Source organism: Idiotropiscis lumnitzeri, chromosome 4, assembly GCF_059441095.1.
Source record: "Idiotropiscis lumnitzeri isolate Australia: NSW breed Sydney's pygmy pipehorse chromosome 4, RoL_Ilum_1.0, whole genome shotgun sequence".
Lineage (NCBI taxonomy): Eukaryota > Metazoa > Chordata > Actinopteri > Syngnathiformes > Syngnathidae > Idiotropiscis > Idiotropiscis lumnitzeri.
This window is the reverse complement of record NC_142394.1, coordinates 31164890-31188938: the sequence shown is the minus strand read 5'-3', so window position 1 is coordinate 31188938 and position 24049 is coordinate 31164890. Positions and strand designations below refer to the sequence as shown.

The 24049-nt window shown below is 46.3% G+C and overlaps 1 protein-coding gene across 8 annotated transcripts in view; it reads left to right on the top strand.

The window, feature by feature from the left end:
* LOC148339231 (nuclear factor 1 B-type-like) overlaps nt 1-24049 on the top strand; it is a 49640-nt gene that overhangs the window by 11448 nt on the left and 14143 nt on the right. For all 8 annotated transcript variants that reach the window (XM_088294752.1, XM_088294747.1, XM_088294753.1 and 5 more), the window contains exons 3-4: nt 21451-21507; nt 23239-23307. In XM_088294752.1, coding sequence (XP_088150878.1) covers nt 21451-21507; nt 23239-23307 — 126 coding nt within the window. The remainder of the gene's footprint in view (nt 1-21450; nt 21508-23238; nt 23308-24049) is intronic.

The window sequence follows — 24049 nt, the reverse complement described above, 5'->3', positions numbered from 1 at the left end:
GAAACGTTGTAGACTGGCTAATTGAAAGCTTAGCCTTCCAAAACTGCCACACAGAGCAGCAGCAGCACACACAAATGAATTGCTAGCATAGCGAGAATGCTAACATATGAGGTGAAACGTCATCGACAACTGCCACCGACACACACGGAGCAGCATCGTTCGCCCGCAGTGGTCTGCGTTAATGAATAGCGCGCGTGTGTTTATGCTAACCGGCGGGAAGAGCAACATTGTTTGTCTTGGTGGCTTGAACTTTCCCCTCTGACGCCGTCTCATACGCGACAAACACAACCCGCGGGCGTACAAAGCGCACACTGTTTGGGAAGGCGAGGGGGCGCACAACAAAACGGGCAACCCCCCCGCCCGCCCCTCACGACGGCAATCAAAGCAATTTGATCAGCGATCAACATATTCTCACCCTGAGAGCGACTGCAGAAGAATGCCCCATTGACTGATGTCGCCTCCCTCCCTTTCTGCCCGTCTTCTGTACGTCTCAATACTTTGAGCAACTGGGAGGGGGCTGCACGACTGCGTGTGTATGCGCGCGTATTGTTCAAGTCGCGACTGCGTGCGTGTGCGTGTGTGTGCGTGTGAGCTCCCATGCTGGCAGTGGAAGGGTGGCGGGGGTGAAAAGACAGAGCCGTCACCTGCCAGACTGCTGGAATGTTAATGCCGTGGCTCTGATAATTGGATTTGGTGCACACCGTCTATGAGGAACGTCCAGCTACAACCCCCCCCCCCCCCCCCCCCCCCCCCATATTGTTCGCTTCAGCCCCCGGACTCTCAATAGGCCTTGTCTATGTTTATACAAGCACTCATGTCTCAATAAAGACTGTTTACTGTGTGTGTGCGCGTGTGCGTGCGCGCGCATGCGTTTGCGTGTGTCCATGCGTGCACGTTCGCAGGTATGTGAGAGGCAAGCGTGCGATTTTTGTACCAAAGAGCGTGTGTACACGGGTGAATCAAAACTTTGTGTGTTGAATGCGCGTGTTTGTGTGCGTGTCTTGAGATTAAATACAGTATGTGTTTTGAACACCATTGTATGCCTACCTATTAAACCAGTGTGCGTGTGCGTGTGCGTGAGCGTGTGAGCAACCCAGGTGTACGTGGTGAAGTGTGTGCCTATTCGTACGTGCAACCCAAGTGAAGTTTGCGTGTGCGCGTGTTTTTGTGTGAATCCAAGTGTGTGTGCAAGCATGTACGCGCACGTCACATGTGCGTGTGCGCGTGTGATTTGAAGCCAAGTGTGCATGTGGCAGAGGTGACTTTTCAACAAGTTAGTCCAAATCAGAAGCGGCAACTTGTGGTGACTTTGGTGTCCCGCTTGCCATTGGCGGACGCGATGTGGGCTGATTAGGGAAGCTGCGGCTCTTGTGCAATCAGAGAGTGTGTGTGCGTGTGCGTGTGTGTGTGTGTGTGTTGAAGGTCTGGAATCAGACTCAGAGTCGTGACGCACTGCCTTCCCTGACGCTGGCCTCTTGTGCTCTTTCCACCCGGGCTGCAGCGAGCAGCCGGAGCGAGTTCAACGTCTCGACTGCGCTGACCTAAATTCTCGGTCGTCACCTCAGAAGACCCTTTTTTGCGCCATCGTCCATCAAAATGTTTTTTCTCTCTCCCCAGCACCCTCCTATGCCGAGATCGTATGCTTTGTTTGCGTTGGAGTGTATAAGCTGCGCAGCTCTGTAAAACATCTGCAAAGAAAGCAGTTGTAATCCTGCTGAGCCTCCCAGACAGAAACAATGACAGTTTTTTTTTTTGGCACACCGACTCGCAGTGGTTAGATAAACGTGCTGTAATTGCATTTAATCTGCGTTAAAAGTTACATGTTTGGAACAATTACTTGAGTTGTTACCAAACAGCTGTTGCGCCTCGAGCACACCCTCACCCCCTCTTTTCTAACATGTTACGTATTTTACATTTACACTTGAAGTTAAATGTTATTCAAAAATACAAGTCAAATAAAGTACTTGGCATTAAATTGTTTGATCTAATAAGACAAAGATTGCATTAAAAAAAAGACAACGCTATATTTCGAGCATTTAATAACTGAGTATGTATATAAGTATGTAAGTATGAGTATCCACTCCCGATACAAAGTTCCGATACCTCTCGTAGCCTGCTTTTGATAACTAGAATTTCATTCAACAAACTTTACAAGAATAATTGCAAACAAAGATCTTTATTTCTGGACACGGCTCATCATTTGTGTGGTATAGCGCCAACTACTGCAGAGGAGGACTTACTTGATGACTTTTTTTTTTTAATAAGATAAAATATGAATGAGTGAATTAGGAGGTAAATTACTGTTCCAAATATTTTTCCTCTTTCTCTCATTTTTTTATGTTATGAAAACATATATTTTAGACTTAACCTTTTTCAAATTGTATTCCTCTCAACAAATGCAATTTAATTATGTAAAAAATGTAACTAAATTCCCAGTTTGTCAATATTTAACAGAACTTGTTTTAACCTCACCTATTTTGCCTTTATTTTACATTTAATGTTTTCATTTTACTAACCAATTGCTTGATCAATTTAATTAAAAATAATGTATTTCATTCAGCTAACGAGCATACATAATTAAATTTTTTTTTTAGATAGAGTAACTTATATTTGATATTGAGAATGAGTTATTTTATATATTACAACAAAACAAGCTTATGCATTAATTTCATACTCAAACGTTTTTGAGAAGCGAAAATCATATTGGGGCTCTTTTGTCAGTTGTGCCGTTTAACGAAAGAAGTTGATGCAAAATAGAAAATGAATAAATGAAACGTTTGCGTGAGCAATGCAAACAATTGTTTTTGAAGGTGACGTTGACACGCTCGCATGCGTCCAACTTTGAAAAGTCGTCAGTGTAAGCAGCAAGCCGAATATTCATGCCAACCTTTGGCCAGACGCATGCTCCGTGCGCCTCGGACCCGACTCGCCCACCACCTGTATAAACAAGCGCGCTGTTGCGAAACATGAAACACACACACACGCACACCCCCACCCGCTGCCGGGGGGTGGGGGGGGTGCTACTTGTCAGAATGAGGTCAGCGAATTCTATTTTCTCGCTCGGGTCTCATTCCGATCGACTTTGGAGCCGAGGCCTCGCTGAGCGCAACATTTGACGGACAAAGGTGAAAGGTCATCGCCATGATGCAATTGTATTTTGTTTGGGAGACCATAATGACTATTTCTCCCCGTTTAGCGGCTGTATATCTTCTTTTATGTATAGTTGGCACACGTCTAAATGTATAAAACCAGTTTTGAAAGGATCGCTTCGGGCCTGTTCTCACGCTCTCAGTGTGAGGAAATGTGAGACCGTTCGTTGTTGGAACATCAAACGTCCGAAAGAAGCCAAGAGCGCTTGCTTCAAGCTCTTTATTTGTTACTTCGAACCGATATTTAATGTAAAAAAAAAAAACGGAATTCCACAGGGTGAGTGTTTAGCATTTAGATTTTTTTTAGCCGTTCTACTCTTGACAAAATGAGACCCAACATGAAATATAGTAGTACTTTTTTTGTGTGGGGAGTAAAGGTAAAAAGTGAAACATAAATGTAATATCTGTACTTGAGTACAGATTCCTGAAAAATCGAGTCCAGTAGCCTTGAATGGGTGTGGAAATGTCTGATTAGACATGTTTGGTGTCGGGTCAATTTTTTGGGCCATCCAATTGAATTGGACCGACCAGATTACATATTACATAAAGATTTCATCATAATATTAAGAATACAAGACAATTTTATTTAAATAGCGCATTTCACAACGGCCGGCCGGTATAAGTGATATATCGTTGCTGTCCTGTGAAAAACTCGTCTGTCCAACTGAGTCATTTTTAAAATATTTACGTTTTTGAGATGTCTGTAACGAGCAAGCCCCATTAACGTAAAAAAAAAAAAAAAATCCAAATTAAAAAAATGGACAAAATTGTTTTTTAGAGGACAGTGACCATATGTAGTGACAGATTTTGTATACATTCCCACATTATAAAGATGAAACAGACATCCACAAAAAATGGCGTTAAAAAGGTATACAGATCCATATCCCAAATCCGTTCCTCGGCAGGAAGCACCTGATTTTTTGAATCAAACTTTTCGAGACTTGAAGCAGCAAGAACGTTTGTTGTGGTTGGGCAGCTGCAGTGCCCAAATCTCATGCAAGTCCTCATAAAGCCCAGGGAGCCCCCCCCCCGTCTAGCAAATGGCTGCACGGACCATATGTGTCGGCAGACCACAAAACGCTGAAGCCATTACTCGGGCCCGCTCTTGTCAAATTGAAAGCAGGAGCCAAGAACGGCGGTGGCGGCGGCGGCGGTGGCGGTGGCGGGAGCTCGTTTTGGCTGTGTGCATGTGGTCGGGGTTGCAAGGAGGTGGTGGGGGGGGGGGTGTTCCCCGTCGGGTGGTAACGCACATGCTGACTCGTTGACGGCGACCGGCTGCGGACGGCTGATGTCTTGTTGTCTCCGTGCTGACACCGTGCGGTTTTGTCAGCTTGGAAAGCAACGAAGGGCCGGCCTGGCCGTTCACGAGAGCGAAAGTCGCAAACAGCCGACGTCGTACCCTCCCCAAAATGGTTCCAGCGGTGTGCTGAGGACGTTGTAGCTTCGGGCAACCCTCCCCTCTGTAAAAGACAAATTCTGAATGGGAAACAAAATGACTTTGGTCACAGCGAAGGAAAAAAAATGGCGTTGAACCAAAGTATTTGGATTAGCCCAACAAACGGCAGCTCCATATCGACAGTACCATTCCAAAAATGTCTGTTGGTGCCTCCCCCCAATTACATTTACTCAACAGTATAAAATCAGAATTATTTTTTTCTTGATTTATTTTACACATGAATTCATTTCAACATAAGACAACAATAATGACCTTCAACTCACTCCCGAAAAAGCGCATATTAGCAAGCGTGCCGGATTTTTCAAATTTCAGCAAGCCCACCGCTGGTGGGTCACGTAAGCAAGCGCAGCAGACCGGGTCAAGTGTTCTTGTTGTTGTTCCATCCGGATCACAAGTAGTGCCGTGGCGCCGCGTTGCTTGGCGTGGCGCCGTGGCAGAAAAGAGAACGGCAGTCGGGTGTGGCCCTTCAAAAGATTTTGCAAACATGACATCCATCGGCGGTTGTTTGTAGTTACCAATATATATTTTGTCTACGTTGATGATATATTTTTCGAATGAATGAATTTTATTCTGCCAAATATAGTAATGGGCCCGAAAAAAAACATGCTTCAGGCCCCACGACTCTAAAGAAGTTGGGCTAAAAGTCACATCCAGACGCTCGCGTGTCGGCGAAGCAGCCTGAGTCCAAAAAAAAGCACGCGGGCAGATGCTTCCAGATTTCTCAATGTCAAATCGATACGAGCTATCAAATCAAAAGCACGTTTTCCCGGATGGCGACGGCACTTCCTTGAGCGCACCTCTCGCTGATTGCGCTCGCTGTTTACATATTCCATCGAGCGCCGTGTCCGAGATAAACCCGGCCTGAAGCTTTTCCCCCGGCCGCACTCCAGTCGGATGTAAACCAAACGCTTTCATGTCTCGAGTGGCCGTCCTGCAGCGGCCTTTCAGAGCTCCCGATGAACAAGCCGACCTTTTGGGGCCATTTCTTCTCACGTCTCTCAGGGCTCCTTTCTTTTTGCCCGGCGAGGCGCTAACGAGGCGTGCGGCGGCACACGTTCAGACGCTCGCCAGCGTCAGGAAGGGACGGGCGTTCGATTCGAAATGTAATTAATGATCCGCGAGTCGAGGGGGAGCGCACCTCCGAGGACTTGTCGCCATTAAGTATTTCCTGTTACGGGGCTCCAATCAGGATTTGGACAATTTTAAGTACGTCTCGAAACAATCAATCAATCGTCAAAATAGTTGTTGATGAATTTGTTACTTCAAAGCACCCGCGGGTTCATGTTCTTTATCCTCTGCAGCAAAAAAGACTTCCCGGCTCACCGTCGTTGTGAATCGAATCTTGTTGGTGTGCGTCTGCCCCACTTTGTTGTACTGCCCCCCAGTGGCCGAGATGGGCACATTACAAGGAGCGGCACAGTTGCGCGTGTTCATGAATGTGAAATGTGCGACTTGTCGGTTGGTTGCTTTTTAACCTCAAACACGCCCTGCGAACGCTGTGACTCTTGACGTCTCGACTATCGGTGTCCCCGCAGCGGTTGCGCCGCGCCCATTTTGTCAAGTGCCAATGCCCGAGGTGACGCTCGAGTATATACATAAGCGGCGCTAGCGAACGACGCTCACAGTTGATCTGGCTTTCAGTTGCCGGGGTTAAATTAGGCAAATGAGCGGCGCTCTGTCAGGTTCGGCCGGTTTGCAGCTTCAGATGCTCCTCCAGAAATGCGCTCAATTCCTCGTCGCCTGATTGTTATTTATTTCTTTTTTTTCCTCGCGCTATAAATCAGAAACTAATCCACCGAGTGCACCCCTCTTCATTTGTTTGCCGGCTTTACATCGTCGACGGCGTCTCGAGTGACATCTAAGCCGCAAAGTGACGTCGTTCTTACGCTTTTGTTTACTGCGGCATCTCGGGGGGCATTCATTTGCTTTTAGCCGATATCACTTGGCTCGCTCTTCGTGCTTTGACGCCGGTCGTGCCGGTCGGCTGTTTATCCCTTTTTGCTGGACTGTTTGTATGAAAGCAGCTCAAATCTGTTGTAAAGCGGAGAAGTGGCTCTTTTATGAGCTGTTAACGGTCTGCTAATTCTCGAGGAAAGGCAAAGTGACCGAGCGGTTGAGCCGCCGTGTTTACTAGCCGTTGCCCTTTGACCTCCTCTTCCGCTGGGGCCAAGCCAGTCGAATGCACTCCATTGTTTACCGTTCCCTTCCGAACTCCCGGAGGGTACATCATGTACAAAAGTCTCGGGACGCACCTCTTGGTGAATTGCTCACTTCGGGCGCAGGTGGCCAGATTCGGCCGGCCGCGTCATCGGCGCCACCAGGTGGCCACAGAGAATGTCTTTTTTTTAATATGGTCGTATAAAAGGTCAACTTTGATTTTTGTGGGAAGCATTTAAAAAAAAAACAAATATTGCCACACTGAGAATTTTTTTTTCCTCGTGCAAAAAAAAAGAAGACCATTCAAACGAACTGTCAACGGTTCATGTGAAGAAAACAAATCTTCACTGTTGTTTGTGTACTTGTGATTTGACAGCTTGGCACCTTCAGTATATTTCGGGCATTAACTTTGCGTCCCAGCATGCATTGCGCTGTTGGCTGCTTTTCCAAGGACGTTAGTCATGATTGTTGACGTGTTTATGTTCATCGTCACTCCTTGAACGTGTCTGCTGGTACATTTGGTTTGTTGTGTGCAAACTTATAACTAAGCCCGAGGTCACTTTTGTTGTATGCTAAGCTAAACGCAATTTGGCATCCCACCAACTAGATAAGACGCTTGCGTGCGTGCTTATGTCGCTAAGCAAACGAGGTAGTTGAAGCTTCTAAAGTTGTTCCATTGACATTGCTTTGCTGGCGTCGGCCCTCTCGCGATGAATTACGATAAAAACTTAAGCAGAGAAAACATGATTGCAATTACTCCCGCACATAATGTTTGACTTTTTTTCATCTGAAATATTTTTCATGAAAAAAATGTTGAGAGGCAGAGAGAGAAAATGACACAGGAGCCAAATTGTATTTGATTTTTTTAAGAAATTTGCGTTAGAAGCCCCGGCAATTGCACAACGTGACCGAAACCCCGGATCCAAATTTTAAAATGTTGTCCTCGATGCCCTTCTGGTGCATTTTTGAGCGTGTCTTAACGAGAAGAAAATGAATTTGCTTTCATGGCACGCTAATCCTGCATTGTTGTTGAATTTTGGCGTCGTCTCAGGAAAGCAGGCAAGGACCTCGTTTTGCGCCACTGAACAACTTTCACCACAAAGTAAGACCACGCCGACGTTTCCGAGTCAGCAAAACTCCGGCCGATTACGATCAATTTGAAAAGAGACAAACTTTGCTTGTCCGTGTTGCACTTTGACAAAGGTTGACATTACACTCCGATGCAAACTAAACCCGTACGTTGACATCAGGAAAACGCCCCAAACCGAAATATTTGCCGTACGCTTTTAACCTTGAGAGATTCTACTTTTATAACTTGGCCGTTAGCCGCCCCCCCCTCTAGGGTCACCGTAACGACGACCACGAGACCGCACGCCAATGAGTTTGGTGTGGCCGAACTTGCCATTGACCTCTGACCTGTGTTTATACGTCGCCTGAAAAGCAGAAGCGTGCGTTTCATGAGCTCTTCACAAGGCCTTGTTGTGTCGGCGCTAAAACGTGCAGCGGATAAAATGCGAGGTGATTTAGTGGCCCTCGCCACAATGCGCCCCGCTTCCTACCTTTGTGTGGGCCGAGGGCTCGGAGTGGGCGGCGAGGGGGGGGTCTAGCGGATATGCGGCTCGGATTCTGGCAGGCTCCGAGGAGGGAAGGAAGCCGAGTGTCAAAGGCGATTGCTCGCCGCTGCTGTTATCTGAGCAACAGACGCTCGCAGTCGGCCGTGGAGAGAAGCAGACAAATAAATGCTGGACGCCGCGGGGCGAACGCCTCGCGTTTTTGGGGAAAAGCAAGAAAAGGCGAGGAGGGGGGGGGGGACTCGGGTGTAAAAGGTGTTTGGTGTGGAGCGCCGATGCATGGCTTCTTTCTCCTGCTCCTCTCTGCACAGGCCTCTCCTGTAACCTTCAGAGAAGCCCACGAAGGCCCCAAGTTCAACGAGTGCATGAGGCATATTTTCGCTGAGCATGCTTGGACCGCCCCCCTGCTAACCCCCCCCCTCTCTCACACACACACACACTTTCCCCCAGCCCTCCCTCCTTTCCATACATACAGTTTTCTTTTCCTTTTTTTTTTTTTTTTTATCTCTCCCTCCGCTTAAAGAGGACTCCCTGTAGGCCTCGCCTTTCACAGTGCCTGCAAAGGAAATACATTATGTGTAAAAAGAATTCCATATGGCGTCATATGATCTGCGTAATTCTCGCTCAACTGATTAAAAAAAAAAAAAAAAAATCACCTTGTGTGCACAAGTCTGCACATTGTAAGAGGGCCGCACTCATTTTTTTTCCCTCCCAAAAATGTGCACAGGAAATGTAACAATGTCCGTTTTGTACACGTGTAAAGTTTTTGAACAGCGGTCAGATAATCACAGTTTGAAAATGAGGCAACTTAATCCAAACACTCGGCGTCCAACGTTACTCTGACAAAGAAATGACTTACAGATGATTTGATTTTAGGGCGTAAAAAAAAAAAAAACGCCAAAAGAACGCTTGCACTGTACACGCATCACTTCAACACAGCTCCTGGAGCCCAATGTACTACTTTCCTATTGTCTTGATGCCGTTTAATGACAACAGAACAGAAAGGGACCTCCCTCTTTACTTTTTTAATGCTTACTTTTACAGCCAATTGCTTGAAAACACCACCGCTGAACCATTTTCAAAAATAGTCCAATTGCATAATTTTTTTTGGGGGCGATTTATTTTGCAATTATTTGTTCAAGGTCGTCTTCCCACGTATTGTTTTTTTTAACAAACGTAAGCAACAAATGAATGTCGATGACAATGAGCAATATCCGATTGATTTTACGTCAAGGTGATGAATTCACCAGCAAAGTGGATGACGTTGCCTTGGAGGAGGTCGTGCCGAGCTCAAGTGGCTCGGCCGCAGCAACCCTCCCGCCGCCACCGCCGCCGCAAACGGGAAGCACGCTCCACTTCGCTGCCATCTCGTTGTGCTTCGGGGTCCCGCTTGAGTTGAGTTGAGAGGTGGCAAATTGGAGCACATTGCCAGTGTGGCTGATTTGAAAAGGTGTGCAGGTGCACTGACGAATATTGCTGCGTGCGTGCGTGCGTGCGTGCGCGCGCGTGTGTGTGTCCTCAAGCTTAAAAGTGGAGGTAAAAAGCCAAGAGCTGCGTCTCCCTCACGCGGCTCCGGTGCTGGCGTGAGCCGTGCAAATATTTTGCGAGATTAAAGCCGGCGAGCCTCGTGGGAACGTCGCGACGTTGACGTGCGTTTAAGCCGCACTCGTCAACTTCGGAGAAAAGGCGAGAACGTGAAATCCGGAAACTGAAACGATTTCAGCGTTCTGGCGAACACAAGACGAAGCTGCCAGAAGGAGCCCAATGACGTCCGTCTTTTGTTCGCCGTCATCTCGGGATTCTGGCGTCAACGCCAAAAGAAAAGGCCGTTAAGAGCGCTCGGCCGCTCGCTGCAAAAGAACAAATTTCAAAACGTCTTCGATGAAGGTTCTTTCGAAGGAAGTGAAAGTTGCATTCCAGACTTGCAGAGTGATCATTCCAAAATCCACAAAATATGTTTTTCAATATTTCATTTTCCTGCCACCAGTTCAAAGTGAATCAACACATTTGTAAGCATAGTCCAAACTTTTGACGCTTTTGAAACCAAAAACATATTTCCGCTCAAGAATATTACAGTGACAGACGAGCTTGATGAAAAACTCACGTCTGCAAAAGAAAAAACAAATGTGTGTTTGCGTTGGGGTGTGCGTGCGTGTGTAAAGTCAAACGTGGCTGTTTACGTGTGCGCATCGGTGAGGAACACACACACACGTGTGTGTGTGTGTGTGTGTGTGTGTTTCGCGGTTGTGTCATTGCCGCTGAACCTGTCTGACGAGTTTTGCGCCGTGATCTCCAAGCCGGTTCCTAAGCGTGCTGTGCGTTTTGCACACGTGGGTGTCCATGGAGACCCCTCCCCCCCCTCCCGCAAGGCCCCCAAAAATGAGTCTCGCCAGCCGGGGGTCTCTGCAGACGGTGGGCGAGGAGCTCCTCTCCGTCGATGTGACCTTGTGGGGGGCACAGCCGCGGTCCCTCCCGCTTGAGTTATGACGCGTCCCCCGGTCCGACTCGACTCGTTTCGGGAGAGACGCCCTCTTTGGACTGAGACTGGGGCTCATGAACAGAGCAGTGAAGATTTTGTTACTGGGCGTGTTGCAGGCAACTTGGAAGTTTGCAAGTTCAAAAGCTCCATTTCTTTTTTTCAGGCCGGTACTATCCCGTTTGAAGTACTCACAGGTACCGATGCCACACCGATTCGGACTTGACCCATTGATTAATCGGCCGGCGCTTTATTAGGCCTGTGCAAAATAATTTTGCTGAGATGATTGTTCCTTTCTCCTAAAATGGTAAACTTCACCAAGTACGGAGAGGAAGTCACCAGCATGCAAAGCCGACGCAACGTTTTTCATCATCGATGACGTCCTTCGGTATCCTCTCGTGTTTGCAAATATTGAGATGTTTGCATTTCCACACCGCATTGTGTGCAATGAGACCAAAAGGAGCAAAGGTGGTGCGTCAGAATTTCGGGTTGTCCCTCGTCAACGACGGCCAATCGGTGTCACTTCAAAAGCAGACGCAAAGCCAAATATAGGAATTAAAAAACATCAAATAAAAACAACGGACACGCACACGCACGGTGTGGTGATCGGTGAAATCAAAACAATCTGGGACCCGCGGGACTGAAAAGTTTTCTTTTTCTTTATTTGGCTGCGTGCCGGCGTGACGTGGTCACCTGCGAGTGACGTGCTCACGCGAAGTCCGTTCTCGACGCAGTTTGGCCGACTCGAATCGACCGGGCGTTCTGACGAGAACTCACCGACAACTTTAATGGCAGCCCAGTTGAGGTTTGCTGTACAACGTAAAAAAAAGATTTCAATTTGACTCATGATAAAAAGTGTCAAATCATCAGCCGATATTCAAATATTTTCTGATCTGACAAATATTGAAATCAGCCTCACAACATCCAAATCGGTCGGTCGGACTTTAGTGTGAAAGCGTCGCAGTGTACTGCCACTACTGGTGAGGAGGACTTTTTTTTTTTTTTTTTTTTTAGGCATCCTGAGGTGATATTGGCTGTCTTCCCGAGTCTTCGAACTGCTATTGGCCGACCTTAGCCCATTTTTATTTATATTAAAAAAAAAGAAAAGAAAACATTTCACGCCACAGCATTTCGAAAACGTGCGCGCAGCATTCGTGTTGTCTGCCGAAAACGCTGGCAGCGAGAGGGAGGACACCCCTAAAATTTGCCCCCCGACAATCTTTCGGGACCGCCGTTGTTGACTGTATCTGTATTTGTGGAGCCTCCTCGGCCCGACGCGCGTCCGAATAGCAGCTTGCAGGAATGCTGATGCGGCGACTCGCTCACCCGAAAGAGGAAAACCTCAACGGGCTGTTTGATTTGCACCTGCAGCTCCGTTCGCTTCCCTCGACGTAATGGCGGGAATACATCTGTTGGCAATGTCGCCAGTCTGTTTTTATGCTTGTAATGACACATTAAACTCTGCGGTTGGGTTCCCCCCCCCCCCCCTTTCCGCTTGATGTCCCGTTTGCCAGCAAAATCATCTGACTGAGTGCGCGCTTTGTTTTCTTTGTGTGTTTGAGGCCAAGTGGCGCTCTCAGATGTGGTGGCACGCACCCATCCCATCGCCCCCTCCAAGGTGCGCGTTTGTGCGCCACCCGAGCCGAGATGGGACGGGCGGGTGGGCGGTCGGCGGGGGTGTCGCCCAGCTGCGGGACGGCCGTTGTTTTGGCGCAGCCGCTGACTTCTTGGCTCTGCCAGTGGGAAACTCCTCTTGGCCGCCGTCATCGGTGACACGTCGCTCGCTAGGCAACCAAATCCGATTTGCCTTTTACCATCACGTTGCTCTCCATTCATTCTGTGTTTTGCTTTATTTTTTAAACAAAACAAGCGTCAAGTGCTTCCTTGTGAAAAAATATCACTTCTTTTAAATGTTCAAATTAGCAGACAAACACAACATCAAATGCCAATTTGTTTTCGCCATCATTTTCAATTTGAATAAAAAAATTAATGACATCAATTTTTTTTCCTTAAACCAAACTAATCATCCAAACCGTTTTGTTCCTGATATAAACTTCTACAGAAATGCTGTCATAAATTTGTTTTCTCATTAATTATTTTTTTAAAAGTGGATCTCAACCAATTTTTTTTCCAAGAATGAAGGTGTCATTGTTTGAGAAAATTGTCCAATCATTTTTGGGTGAATTGAAAATTGTCGTTTTGAAGTTGACTTTCTTCACATTACACCTTTAAACTTTTTATCGTGAAAACGCTTTCCTGAAAAACCTTCTTATAACATGACAACTTGAAAAAACGTTTGTGTCAAAAAGTGCATGTTCCGTTTAATTGATGTTGGGATTGCGCAAGACGACATTTGGCCAACAGGCAAGCGTCCATTTTCGTTTGTTGATCAACTGGATGCTTTCAATCTTTGACTGAGCATTTGTTGTTTGGAGTCGCTGACGTCTGGAGGGGGTGTTTGGGGGGGGGGGGGGGGGGAGGGGGGTCTGTGAGAAAGCCACAACGTCACATCTGTGCTCAAAACAATGAGCGGCTCAATGGTGGCGCTCGGCAAACAATTAGCTTTGTCGCCGTGTAATTGACTGGCAGGGGCTGGCTGGCATTTCCATTGGCCCGCTGTTGCCACCGTGCCATTCAGTTGGCAGTGGGGGGGTGAGGGGGGGTCGACAAAGAAGAGCCCCATACAGGCTAGCGAGCTTGGCCACGTCTCGAAGACATTTGCTTTCTTCCCGTCGTGGCAAAGTTCCAAGAAGGAGGAAGGAGAGAAGTGAGCAGACTTTGCATTGAATTATGCATGCGTGTGTATTCTCATTCATGGTAGCGGCGGGGGGGGGCGAGGACGGTGTGTGTGGGGGGGGGGTAGTGGAGGCGGGCGCGAGCGTTGACCAATGGCATCCGTCGCTCGCAGCCCTCCTCCTTCCACGCCGGCAGTGGGAGGAGTCTGGGAGCGAGCCGCCATCGGCTAATGAGGTGACACTCGGCGTCTGGAGACGAGCCAAAACAGTCCATTAACTCCTCGCCACTAGTTAAGAGGAGAAGAAGGAGAGCGCCGGCCACGGGGAGGAGAAAAGAAAAGAGGAGGCGCGCGACCAGGGGGCGAGTTGGCCTGTAAGACTCCTTCTGCACTTTTGTGCTTGGAAGGAAGCGGCAGAGTGGCTGGTGCAAAGAAAAAAAAAAAAAAGAAGAGAAATAAATGAAATCCACTTTTTCTCTGACTTGAACACATTCAGAAGTCCAAACTCTGACCCCGTTGAAATGAATGGAAATGCCAATTATGTCTTTTAGTACCGTGCCCAAAAAGTGAGAAAAACACTAAACAACGATCAATGTGGATTTTCTGAAGCCCATATGTGGCAGGATAAGATTCAGATCAGCGATGAATTAATTCAAAACTTCTATTTTGGTTGCTTAAAACATCTAACCTGAGGGAATAATCGATCAACAAATTTCTTTTGAGGGCGAATGGTTGAATTTCATTTACTTTAATTAATCAAATTTATTATTTAATTCAACTATTGTTGTATTGCACTGAAGTGGGGAGCTCTCTAATCTCGTTGCACACTGAGGACAATGACAATCAAGGGCTTTCTGATTCAGATTCTGATGATGTCGTTGTGTAAAAAGAAAAAAATGGCAAAAATCCATAGAATATAAATAAATCATCCATTAAATCATACTGCTGATTAATCAATTGCAATGACAGACCAAGGACGAAGAAATTAATAAACATTAATCAGCCGCCCTATCAAATTGACTCTTAAAATTGGATTTTTTTAAAAATTTATTTAATTAGTTTTTTTTGACACATCAAAACATTACAACATGAGACAAAATTGATAAAAATGTAAATATTACCCCTAAAAATTAATTTGCTTTTTCTTTTTTTTATAATCCAAAATTAATTTATTTTTTTTCTCTGTTATAGTTAAAGAAAAATCAAGGATTGAAAACAGTGAAATGTTCTGCTTGTTGTTCAAGTAAGAATTACAGAACCCCAAAATAAATACATTTATTAATATACTTTTTTTCATAATTGGCTGATTGATCGTCTCTCGCTATTTTATTCTGCCGAATATCAGAATTGGCATCGCCCCCAAAAATCTGGTCGGGCCCTTAAAAACTTTTCTGTATTATAATATATTTATTGAACGCAGGCAAGAAAAGGTTGTCTACCTTCCGGGACTCGGACACGGGGGTGCAGTGGAGAGGGGGAAAAATTGCGAGGCTCTAAAGTCTTTGAGGATGTAAGGGGGGGGGGTGTTTCTGCAGTTTTGTAGTTGAGAATGAAACAGCGGGGTGGCTGGTCATGAGGGGAGCGGGGGGCTTAGACGAGGGGGCGTCTTGTGCACGAGCGTTCCCTGTGGGCGACGATGCTCTGTGGAGGCATTCCTTTAAGCGCCACCGCCGCCACCAAGAGGAGGTGCGCCGGTGGATGAGCACAAGGGAAGAGGACAAGGCGGAGAGATGCAAAGAAAAGCCCCCCCAGTCAGGCAGACAGACCTTTGACAGAGGAGCTCTGTGAGTCGCCGCTTTCATCTGGGCAACCCCCCCATACAGTTGGATAATTATGAGACAAATGCGGCGGACCCCCGCTGCTTGAGTGGCAATGCGCATGGGAGGCCGAGAACACAGAGACGCTTACAAACCTGCACGTCCCGACGGGAACGGGGGGGGGGGGCATGCGTTACGTTTGGGGGCTGTGGGAAATTCCCTGACTCTCCTCAGAGTGGGACAGCGAACGGCATCAAGTGTTGTTTGCGCTCTACAATATTGCGCTTTTTAACAAGACTGTGAAGCATTCAACAGTTTGTGCCGCTGTCCAATTCTGTGTGCCGCATTTTCTGCCTGGGCCACCAGGAGGCAGTAAAATAATATACACTCATGATGACACAAACAAAGAAAAGATTTCTTCGTCAACTACTACCGAATAGTAATTTTCCGTAGCAGATAAAGAATATCTGCCTATGATTTGTGTTCAAACCTCCATGGCCTAACTGGTTGTGAAACCGCTAACTGTTAGCTTGTCGATGGGATTTTCTGTTAGCATTAAGTTAGCAGGGCCGTTGTGAAGGCAACGTTGTTTGGTTCTTTTAATTGGACAAGGTGCAATTTTTTTTTACATTTATTTTTATTTTTTGGGATGAGCTTAAAAATGATCAATTAAAGAGCGTGACGCCTCTGGTCTGTTGAAATTTTTATGGCTCAACCGATAAGGATTTTGGAGGTTGATGTCAGAAAAGAAATCTGATAACTAGTTAATAAAAAATAAGAAATATATATATATATATAAAATAGATGGTCTTTTGATGCTTACAAAAGTAAAAATCAACCAAAATATTTTGAGGGGGCGATATTTGACTTTTCTTGATTTTCTTTGACTTATTTTGGAACGTTGGGAAAAAGAAAAAAAAATCTGCCTATTTTTGCACTGGCAAATTAAAGTAAAAATTGGCAGATTTTTTTTTCGTCAATGTTTTTTGGGGCGGCTGTGTGTTTAAACGCCCTTACCTTTGACTTCTTTTGTATTGTGTTTAAAGAAAAAACAAAAAATTGAAAAACATTGTCCAAATTGTCATGGGTTATCAGGGAAAAATCTGTTCAGTTTATGACTAAGATCATAAATGTAGCAGAAAACCAAATGTCGCTGTTGCTTCGAAAGCAGCTTAATTCCGCCAAGAGGAAAAAGACCCAAAATTTTGCTCCAAAGTCATTTTCCAACAAGCACATTGTGAGAAAACGAGCCACCGTGTCGCGTTTGTGTTGTGCACGTCGCGGCGGGAAGCCGCTCGGCCGCTGACCAGCTTCACTTGCGTGCTCGCGTAGTTCTCGTGACGGCTTCAACCAATGCGAGTCCGTGTTTCGGAAGCAGGAAATTGAAAGAAAACAATTTTTTTTTTTTTTAAATCATTTATTTTTCCTTTTTTTTAATTTTACTGAATGTTCCTCGTGCATGCCCGCCATTCACATCCCTCCCATTTGAGCTTGGTTGCGTGTTCGTAGGGGAGGACTTGGCACTCACATGTCTATGCGACAGAGGGGGGTGGGCGCACTCGACTGATGGTGGGTTTTTTTTTGTGTGTGTGTGTGTGTGGGGGGGGTGCTTTCACGCCAGTTGGCAGGCCTGGCACACAATGGCTGGCACGATATGTCGGATTTGAAGGTTCCTTGGCCCGGCTCCTTTTGTTCACCTCATTTGGGTTGCGGCTCATCCCGATAAAGGCCCCTCGTCGCCCCTCGTCGCCGAGACAACAAAGCGACGAGACGCACACGCAGACGCGGGCCGTTAAAAAAGACCAGGAGTAGTTTTGGGGAAGCAACATAAGCAAAATAAAACTTACTTTATTTGATGCGTTTGATGGCGCCGATATTTTGGTGCGAATTCGAGATCAATTAAAAATGGAAATAATCGAATTGCGATTTTTTTTTTTCACCGTCTTCTTCTCGTGGACTTGTATGTTTAAATAAAGGCAGATGAACCATGAATTCATTTGAAAGATACGTATTCTTTTTGACCTCCTTTGACACTTCTTGGCCTTGATCGAAACAATTTGACCGAATTGTTCGAATCAAGTTTGGTTGTCGACTTCCAGAACACTCGGACTTGATCCCGAGTGCACGTCCTTCGTTGCGATGTTTTGCATTTGCTGAAGATTGACGTGAAGTTGAGCGAGAACAACGCGAGCTGGTTGCCGGAGCGGCGAGTGATGGCGAGCAGGAGCACGTGCGCACACACATATGCAACGCATGAGCCGCAGTACTTTTCTTTTTTTTTCTTGCGTGACCGTTTCCAGGTGAGGCCCCCTCGTATCCGCGAAAGTCTGCCGGGGCCACATCAAATATTTACCCGGGAGCAGCTGTATTGTCGAAACATTACACATCGGAGCGGCATAATTAGCTGGAGCCTTTCTGGCCCTCTCACTGGTTCCCGACTTCTGTTGGGAAGTCAGCCCCTCCTCCCCCCCCCCCCCGTCTCCCGCCCTCCTCCTCCCCCTCTTCCTCCTCCTCGCTGCTGAAATGCGTCTTGGCTCGGGACCGAGGCCTCTGGCAGCCGCAGTGCTATACATGTGCACAGAACCCCGCTCAGCATAAAATGGCTGCCAGGCAGGCTTCTCCTGAAATGTCGACAGCGGTATGCATCTGCGCGTGCTGACTTTTTTTTTTTTTTTTGTTGGGGTGGAGGAAATTTGTACGCGTCTGCGGCTTACAAACATGGGCTGCAGCATTAAAATAAAAAAAGTTCCATAAATCGATTTTTCCTATTAGAGAAAAATAAATAATCTTTATTCAAATTATTACAAATTTAAATTTTACAGCACGCCACCCAAAAAAAAAAAATCAAGTTCAGGCTTGACATATTGCCGACATTTCTTGTGTACATTTTGGGTGAGAAATGACCTCTACAAAGCGTGTTTCGATGAGTTTCATCGTGATTACAGCAGCTTGCGGGAGGAGCCGGAAATAGAAAACATTTTTTCTTTTGTTGCTTCGTATTTTCCATGCATTTTATGCTTGCAATTTTTTTTGGTTATTGTTCAAATACATTTACAGTGCATTTAACGAGTAGATTTTAGCAAATATAAAAGTGTGCACACCTGGGCCAAGGCATTTATTTTGCATTAAGAAAAAATATCTCATTTGAAAAAAAAATGTCTCATGACCAAATCAAATCAAATGTCACAAAAAGTATATACGGTCAAGATTTTCCACATGAAACAGTTTCCTTTTGTGTGTGTGTGTGTGTGTGTGTGTTGAAATACATTTCAAATGTGTTTGGCTTAAACCAGAGTTGTTGTTTTTTTTTAAATCATGCTAACCTCGATTTGTGTTGCACGTTAATTGAAATTTCTTGCTAGCAAGCTGCGACTTGTGCACATATGGGAAGTGTGCAAATATTAAACTGAAATGGAAGCGAAATTGATACGTCGCTGTCCTCGATAGGAGAATGAAGATATCATGTCGGGCGTAAATAAAATTGAACTTGGAAAAAAAAATACATTGGGACCAATTTCGTGCAATTGGATCATTTCCCGGCATCGAATCGCAGCCCAAAAACCATGTGGCTAATTTTCTCCACAAACTGCAGTGTGTGTGTGTGCTCACTTGAATGCAAACAGAATGGGAAAAAAGATGGGTGGTCAGGGGGAGTGCGTGTGTGTGCATGCGTGTGTGTTTTCTAGAATGCAGCCGTGTGACACACTTGGGCGTGGAGGAACGGCACAAGCGGAGAGAAACTTTCTTGCCGAGCCAGATTTGTGTTGCCATTAGCAGTAATTGCCCGAATGATTGCTGTGCTATGATAAGTATCCCACTGGACAAGAAGGTGGAAGAACTCCCATCCAAAATACCCACAAGCTTCTTCGTCCTCTTTTTTTTTTTTTCTTTCTTGCCAAGCAACAGGAGATAATGGCATTCATACTGTATTTTCACTTCCTCCACGTTTGCTTATTTAAACAAGTGGCAAGAGCGAAGGGTGCCAAGAAATGTTGATTCTGGAGCAGTCTTGCGTGTGTGCGCGTGTGCGTGTGTGCGTGTGTGTGTGTGTGTGCGTGCGTGTGCCGTGATTGAGCCCTGCCAAGCTCCCAGGGCAAAGCCCAACCCTCTCGACCGCAACTGTTTATTTACAGGTTAGCCGACTGTTTATTTGAAGACTATCGGATTGGCCGGGGCTTGTGCACAGGACGCCTTTTCGACACGCTTCCCAACTCGCCTGCGTTAGAGCACGCTTCTGTTGGAAAGGGGGAAAAAAAGACAAAAGAGAATCATGTCAGTCCATCGTAGAGATATTTGCAAGTTTTGGAGCGCTCGTTCTGTGCTTTGTGAAGTCACGGCCGAGTGGAAATAAGCTGATGTTTGTCATGCTCATTCGCCAAGATAGTACGAGTCAAAACAAAATCAACAATTGTTTTGTTTTGTGTTTTTTCTAAAGTAAAAATGGCAGTCAAAATATGTTCTGCCCTTCTGCGCTTTGTGAAGTTGTCTCCCATTCGAGCTGACGTCCGCCATTCTCGTTTGCCATCTTACCTGCAAGTGCAAAAATTCATTCAGCAATCGTAGACATCGTTTTTTTAATGTTACCGTGACCTTCAATTGGACCAAAAGTCACGTGCGCTGATCTTACAAATATTGCAATGGAATTAATGCTTACACTCTCGACCAAGCGGGGCTGACTTCAAAATTCCCAAAAGAGACGACTTTTTGGACAAAAGGGCAAAGTCGTTCATCGACGAGAAAGGGGCGAAAAAATGGTGGGAATCGCCGGCAGCACCTGGACGAAGAGGTGAAAGGTGGCAATGTAAGGCGAGAGAGGAGGTGTTTCCGGGCCTGGCAGATGCGCCGTCATATGTTTGCAGCCCACCTTGAGTCATCCAGGTGGCGTCTCCCGGTGGCGCAGTGGGGCCTCCTGCTGGAAGATGCTGCCTGCGATCTCTAATTGCCGCCACCATCTGCTCCTTTTTCATCGGCTCCCTCCCTTTTTTCTTCTTTTTTTTTTGCCACGCGGCGGCCCCACCCATCCTGCGCCAAAAAGGCTCCACGGGCCAATCGGCCGCAGCCTCCGACATGTGACAAAAGCTGTTTGCGATGATAATCAACCACATGATTACAAAATAATAAGAAATATATATTTATATATTCGTCTCCATCCATCCATTTTCCGATCCGCTTCTCCTCACGAGGGTTGCGGGGGCCAATCCGAGCTGTCTTCGGGCAGTAGGCGGGGTTCATCCTCAATTGGTTGCCAGCCAATCGCAGAGCACACAAAGACAAACAATAACGCCTGGGGACAATTTAGGGGGTTCCGTCAACCTTGCGTGCATGTCTTTGGTGTGTGGGAGTACCCGCAAAAAACAAAACAAAATCAAACCAGAATCTAATCAAAATCGATCTGGCTATCTCTCTCTCTCTCTTTTTATATATATATATAAAGAGAGAGAGAGAGCGAGATGGAAATATGCTTTTTAAATTTTTTTTAGACCTAATTAATTGAGAGAAATGAATAAAAATGTAACTTTAGCTTGTATTTCCCGTATTGCTTTTTCTCTATTTTCCTCTCTCTCTCTCTGCAACGCTTTCTCGATCTCTCTTTTGCTCGCTTTATTTCTGTTTATCGCAACGTCTTTATTTCGGTCTCTCTTTTTTCTATATTTTGCACGTTTTCAATTGCCTGATCTTGATAAAAGTTAGCTCGAATCTCGCTCTGTTCGTCTGCGTCTCCACTTTTGTCCACATTTTCTCAAATTGAAATCTGATCGTTGTTCGTGAAAAATGAAACCAAATTCTTCTGCAAAACAACAAAGGCTCAGTGGAAAGAATTCCACCTATGTTGCCTCGTAATGACCCCCCCCCCCCCCCCCTTCGGCTCGTACCTTGCGTCCTCCTCGGCCCGTTTTTGGGGACCGCGTCCCCCAACTGTCCCGAAGCCGCTTTGCGTTGACGCCGCCGTCACGGTGGCGCAAATCTCTCTCTGGCTGCTTTTCTCTTCCTGACTCGTTAGACAATTTCACACTCATCATATCGACCTCTTTTTTTCCTTTTTTAAATTTTTTTGTTTTCAGTCACGTATAATCAAGCTATTGTTTTGCTGTCCTCAAGCGTCGTTGCTCGTCGTTGACCCCCCCCCGTCTCGTCTCTCTGTGCTTGCAGACTCTCAGCAGTCAGGAAGTCCCAGTAACAATGAGCCAGGCAAGAACCCGCTTCCAGGTATGTCGAGTACCAGTCATCCTTCCTCCACTCCACTGGGCCATTGTTCCTCCACCGCGCACGCACGACATATACGCCTGTTTGCTGACTTTAAAAAAGTGCCCGACGAGCGTGTGACAAAAAAAAAAAAATGTTCACTCATAAAATGAAGAAGCAGCACATCGAAAGCAACGATGGTCACATCTGCCGTCAAGGTAATTGCAACTTAAAATGATTGCTGAGGGCGGCGGTTTTCAAATGACAATAAAATTTGATTGGTAATAACAAATTCATTGAATTGGCCGCACAATGGAAAAGCGTTTAAGCGCGCTTGGCGTGAAGGTTCGAATCTCAGCTCTGTCCTCCATGTCGAGAGTTTGACGAGGCGTCCTCTAAAAAAACGGGTGCTTGTTGGCGACTTGCAAACCCGCACAGCCACGGCTAAAATTTTAGCCTCCCATTGGATCAACATTTCTTGTAAAGTTGTCGTCGTGAAATGAAAACGGCGATGAACTCGGACTCATTTGTGAGCACGTCACAAATTTCTTTGCGAGGAAAGCTCACGCCAACAATTGAGACGACTCCACTCTTTTTCTTTCTTTCTTTTGTTTTTTTTTTTGATATCTCACATGAACTGGCTTAACATAATTTGACCCGAATTTGCGGTGTCAGCTGCGACCCAGTAACATGCCGACTAAAGTTGTCCGGGTTGGCTCCAGCTCACGCCGAAACACTCGAGAGGGACAACATTGAAATTGTCCTCATCCAAGCGCAAACGTGAGAGCCAAAACTTGAATCTTCCCCGATGCTGCTGTACTTTCCAGGTCATTGTGCTGGAACGATACTTTGACACGTGCTGCGTAATTAGCGACCTCAAGAGCAGTGCCAAGGTAAACATGCCACCCAGCCAGCGATTCTGGCTCGGGAGAGCGTTGAAGGCCGCGGACTCGCAAGCCGCATCGGGGGCACCCGAAGCTGCCGCCTATCTCGCTGGCACAAGCCGGGAGCTCCTGGCGCCGCGTCAAAGCCGAGACGCACCCATTTTGGACCCGGTTGCCGTTGACGCTAACAATTGAAGCTAACTTGCGACGACCGCCCTCCTGGCCAGGACGGACTGCCGCCTGCCAAGCCGACGCGCTGCGGCCGTGCTTTGGACTTGAGCGAGACGCTCCGACGCATTTCAATTTGTCAATTCAGTCGTCATTTTCACGTCAAACAACTGCGTTGCTTCTGAACGCGAGCTGCACCAGCTCAGGCTACGAAATAGTTAGCACGCTATTCTTTTTGCTCATTATGATGGTACTTGGAGAGCGACCGTTTTTTGAAAAGTTGCTTCATGAAAAAAACGTTTTTAGTGGTGCCTGGCCGTTGTTTAATTGACGTTCACATTTAGAGGGCTCCTTGTTTCCCGTGTAAGATCTCCGTGGACCAAAACATGTAAAGCGCAGCCCACACAAGGCGCCGGCGGTTCCGAGCGCGGATGGCAACCGAGAGCCGATGGCGCTGCTCCGCGCACGCTCGTCGGCGTCGGCGTCGTGGCTTCAAGTTGCGTAGATCACACGTTTGGGATCATGTGACCTTTCAAGATGGCAACCGATTGGCCTCGATCTTGTTGAGGGAGGCTAAAAGTCATCTCTTGCGATCGCTTTGAAGAAAAAGTGACGAGGAGAGCACATTTGCCCCATCAACATTCACTCGCAATCCTGCCGACGTGAAATGCTGAGCAAAATCTTGTTGTGCTTCTGTTGACAGTCTATTTGGAAGACAGCTTCATCAAATCGGGAGTGTTCAGCGTGGCCGAACTGGTGCGAGTGTCCAGAAGTAAGTGTGTCCGTCTTTGCGTTTGTGTGTTTGTCATCGCTGTGATGAAGCTTGCAACGGAAATGACTTTGTCACGTTATCTCAATTTGGAGACGTCTTTGTGTATCAGCCACACGTGTCTTCAAAGCCGACGTTTGAGGCAAGGACGCTTAACGGTAACTCACGAGTATGTTAGCGATGACGAGCCGGGTGAGAACTCGCGAGGGCCGACTTGTGCTTAGACAGCCGGAGCTCGTTCAGACGCCGACTCACGCGCTCAAACTAACCTGGAAGTTAATCAAGCTAACGTCTGATGCTAACACTGGCCTTCCTTCACTTTTAATGTTTGAGACAACATTACAAAGTTCAACTGAAGCTAACAAATGCTAACTGAATCCTTTCTGGGACAGCGGTCACGACAGTGGACAGATATTCAAACGATTCGTTCTCCTATATGGATGAAATCTGATGTAGGTTATCATAATTTGGGCATGAAATCGTTAAGAGGCTAACGTTAAAGCTAATGCTAAAGCTAGCTAATATTGCTAATGGTCGATGGCCAGACGGTTTGACAGCAGACAGCAGCGTGATATTGTCTCTGAGTACTTACTACTGAAATGACGCAAATTACAAGTCAGTCATATTTTATTTTAAAAAAGTATATATATCTATATATATATATGTGTGTGTGTATATATATTTTATTTTTTACATAAATAAAACTCCTTTAACCGCCTTGAAATATTTAACTGCATGAAGAAAT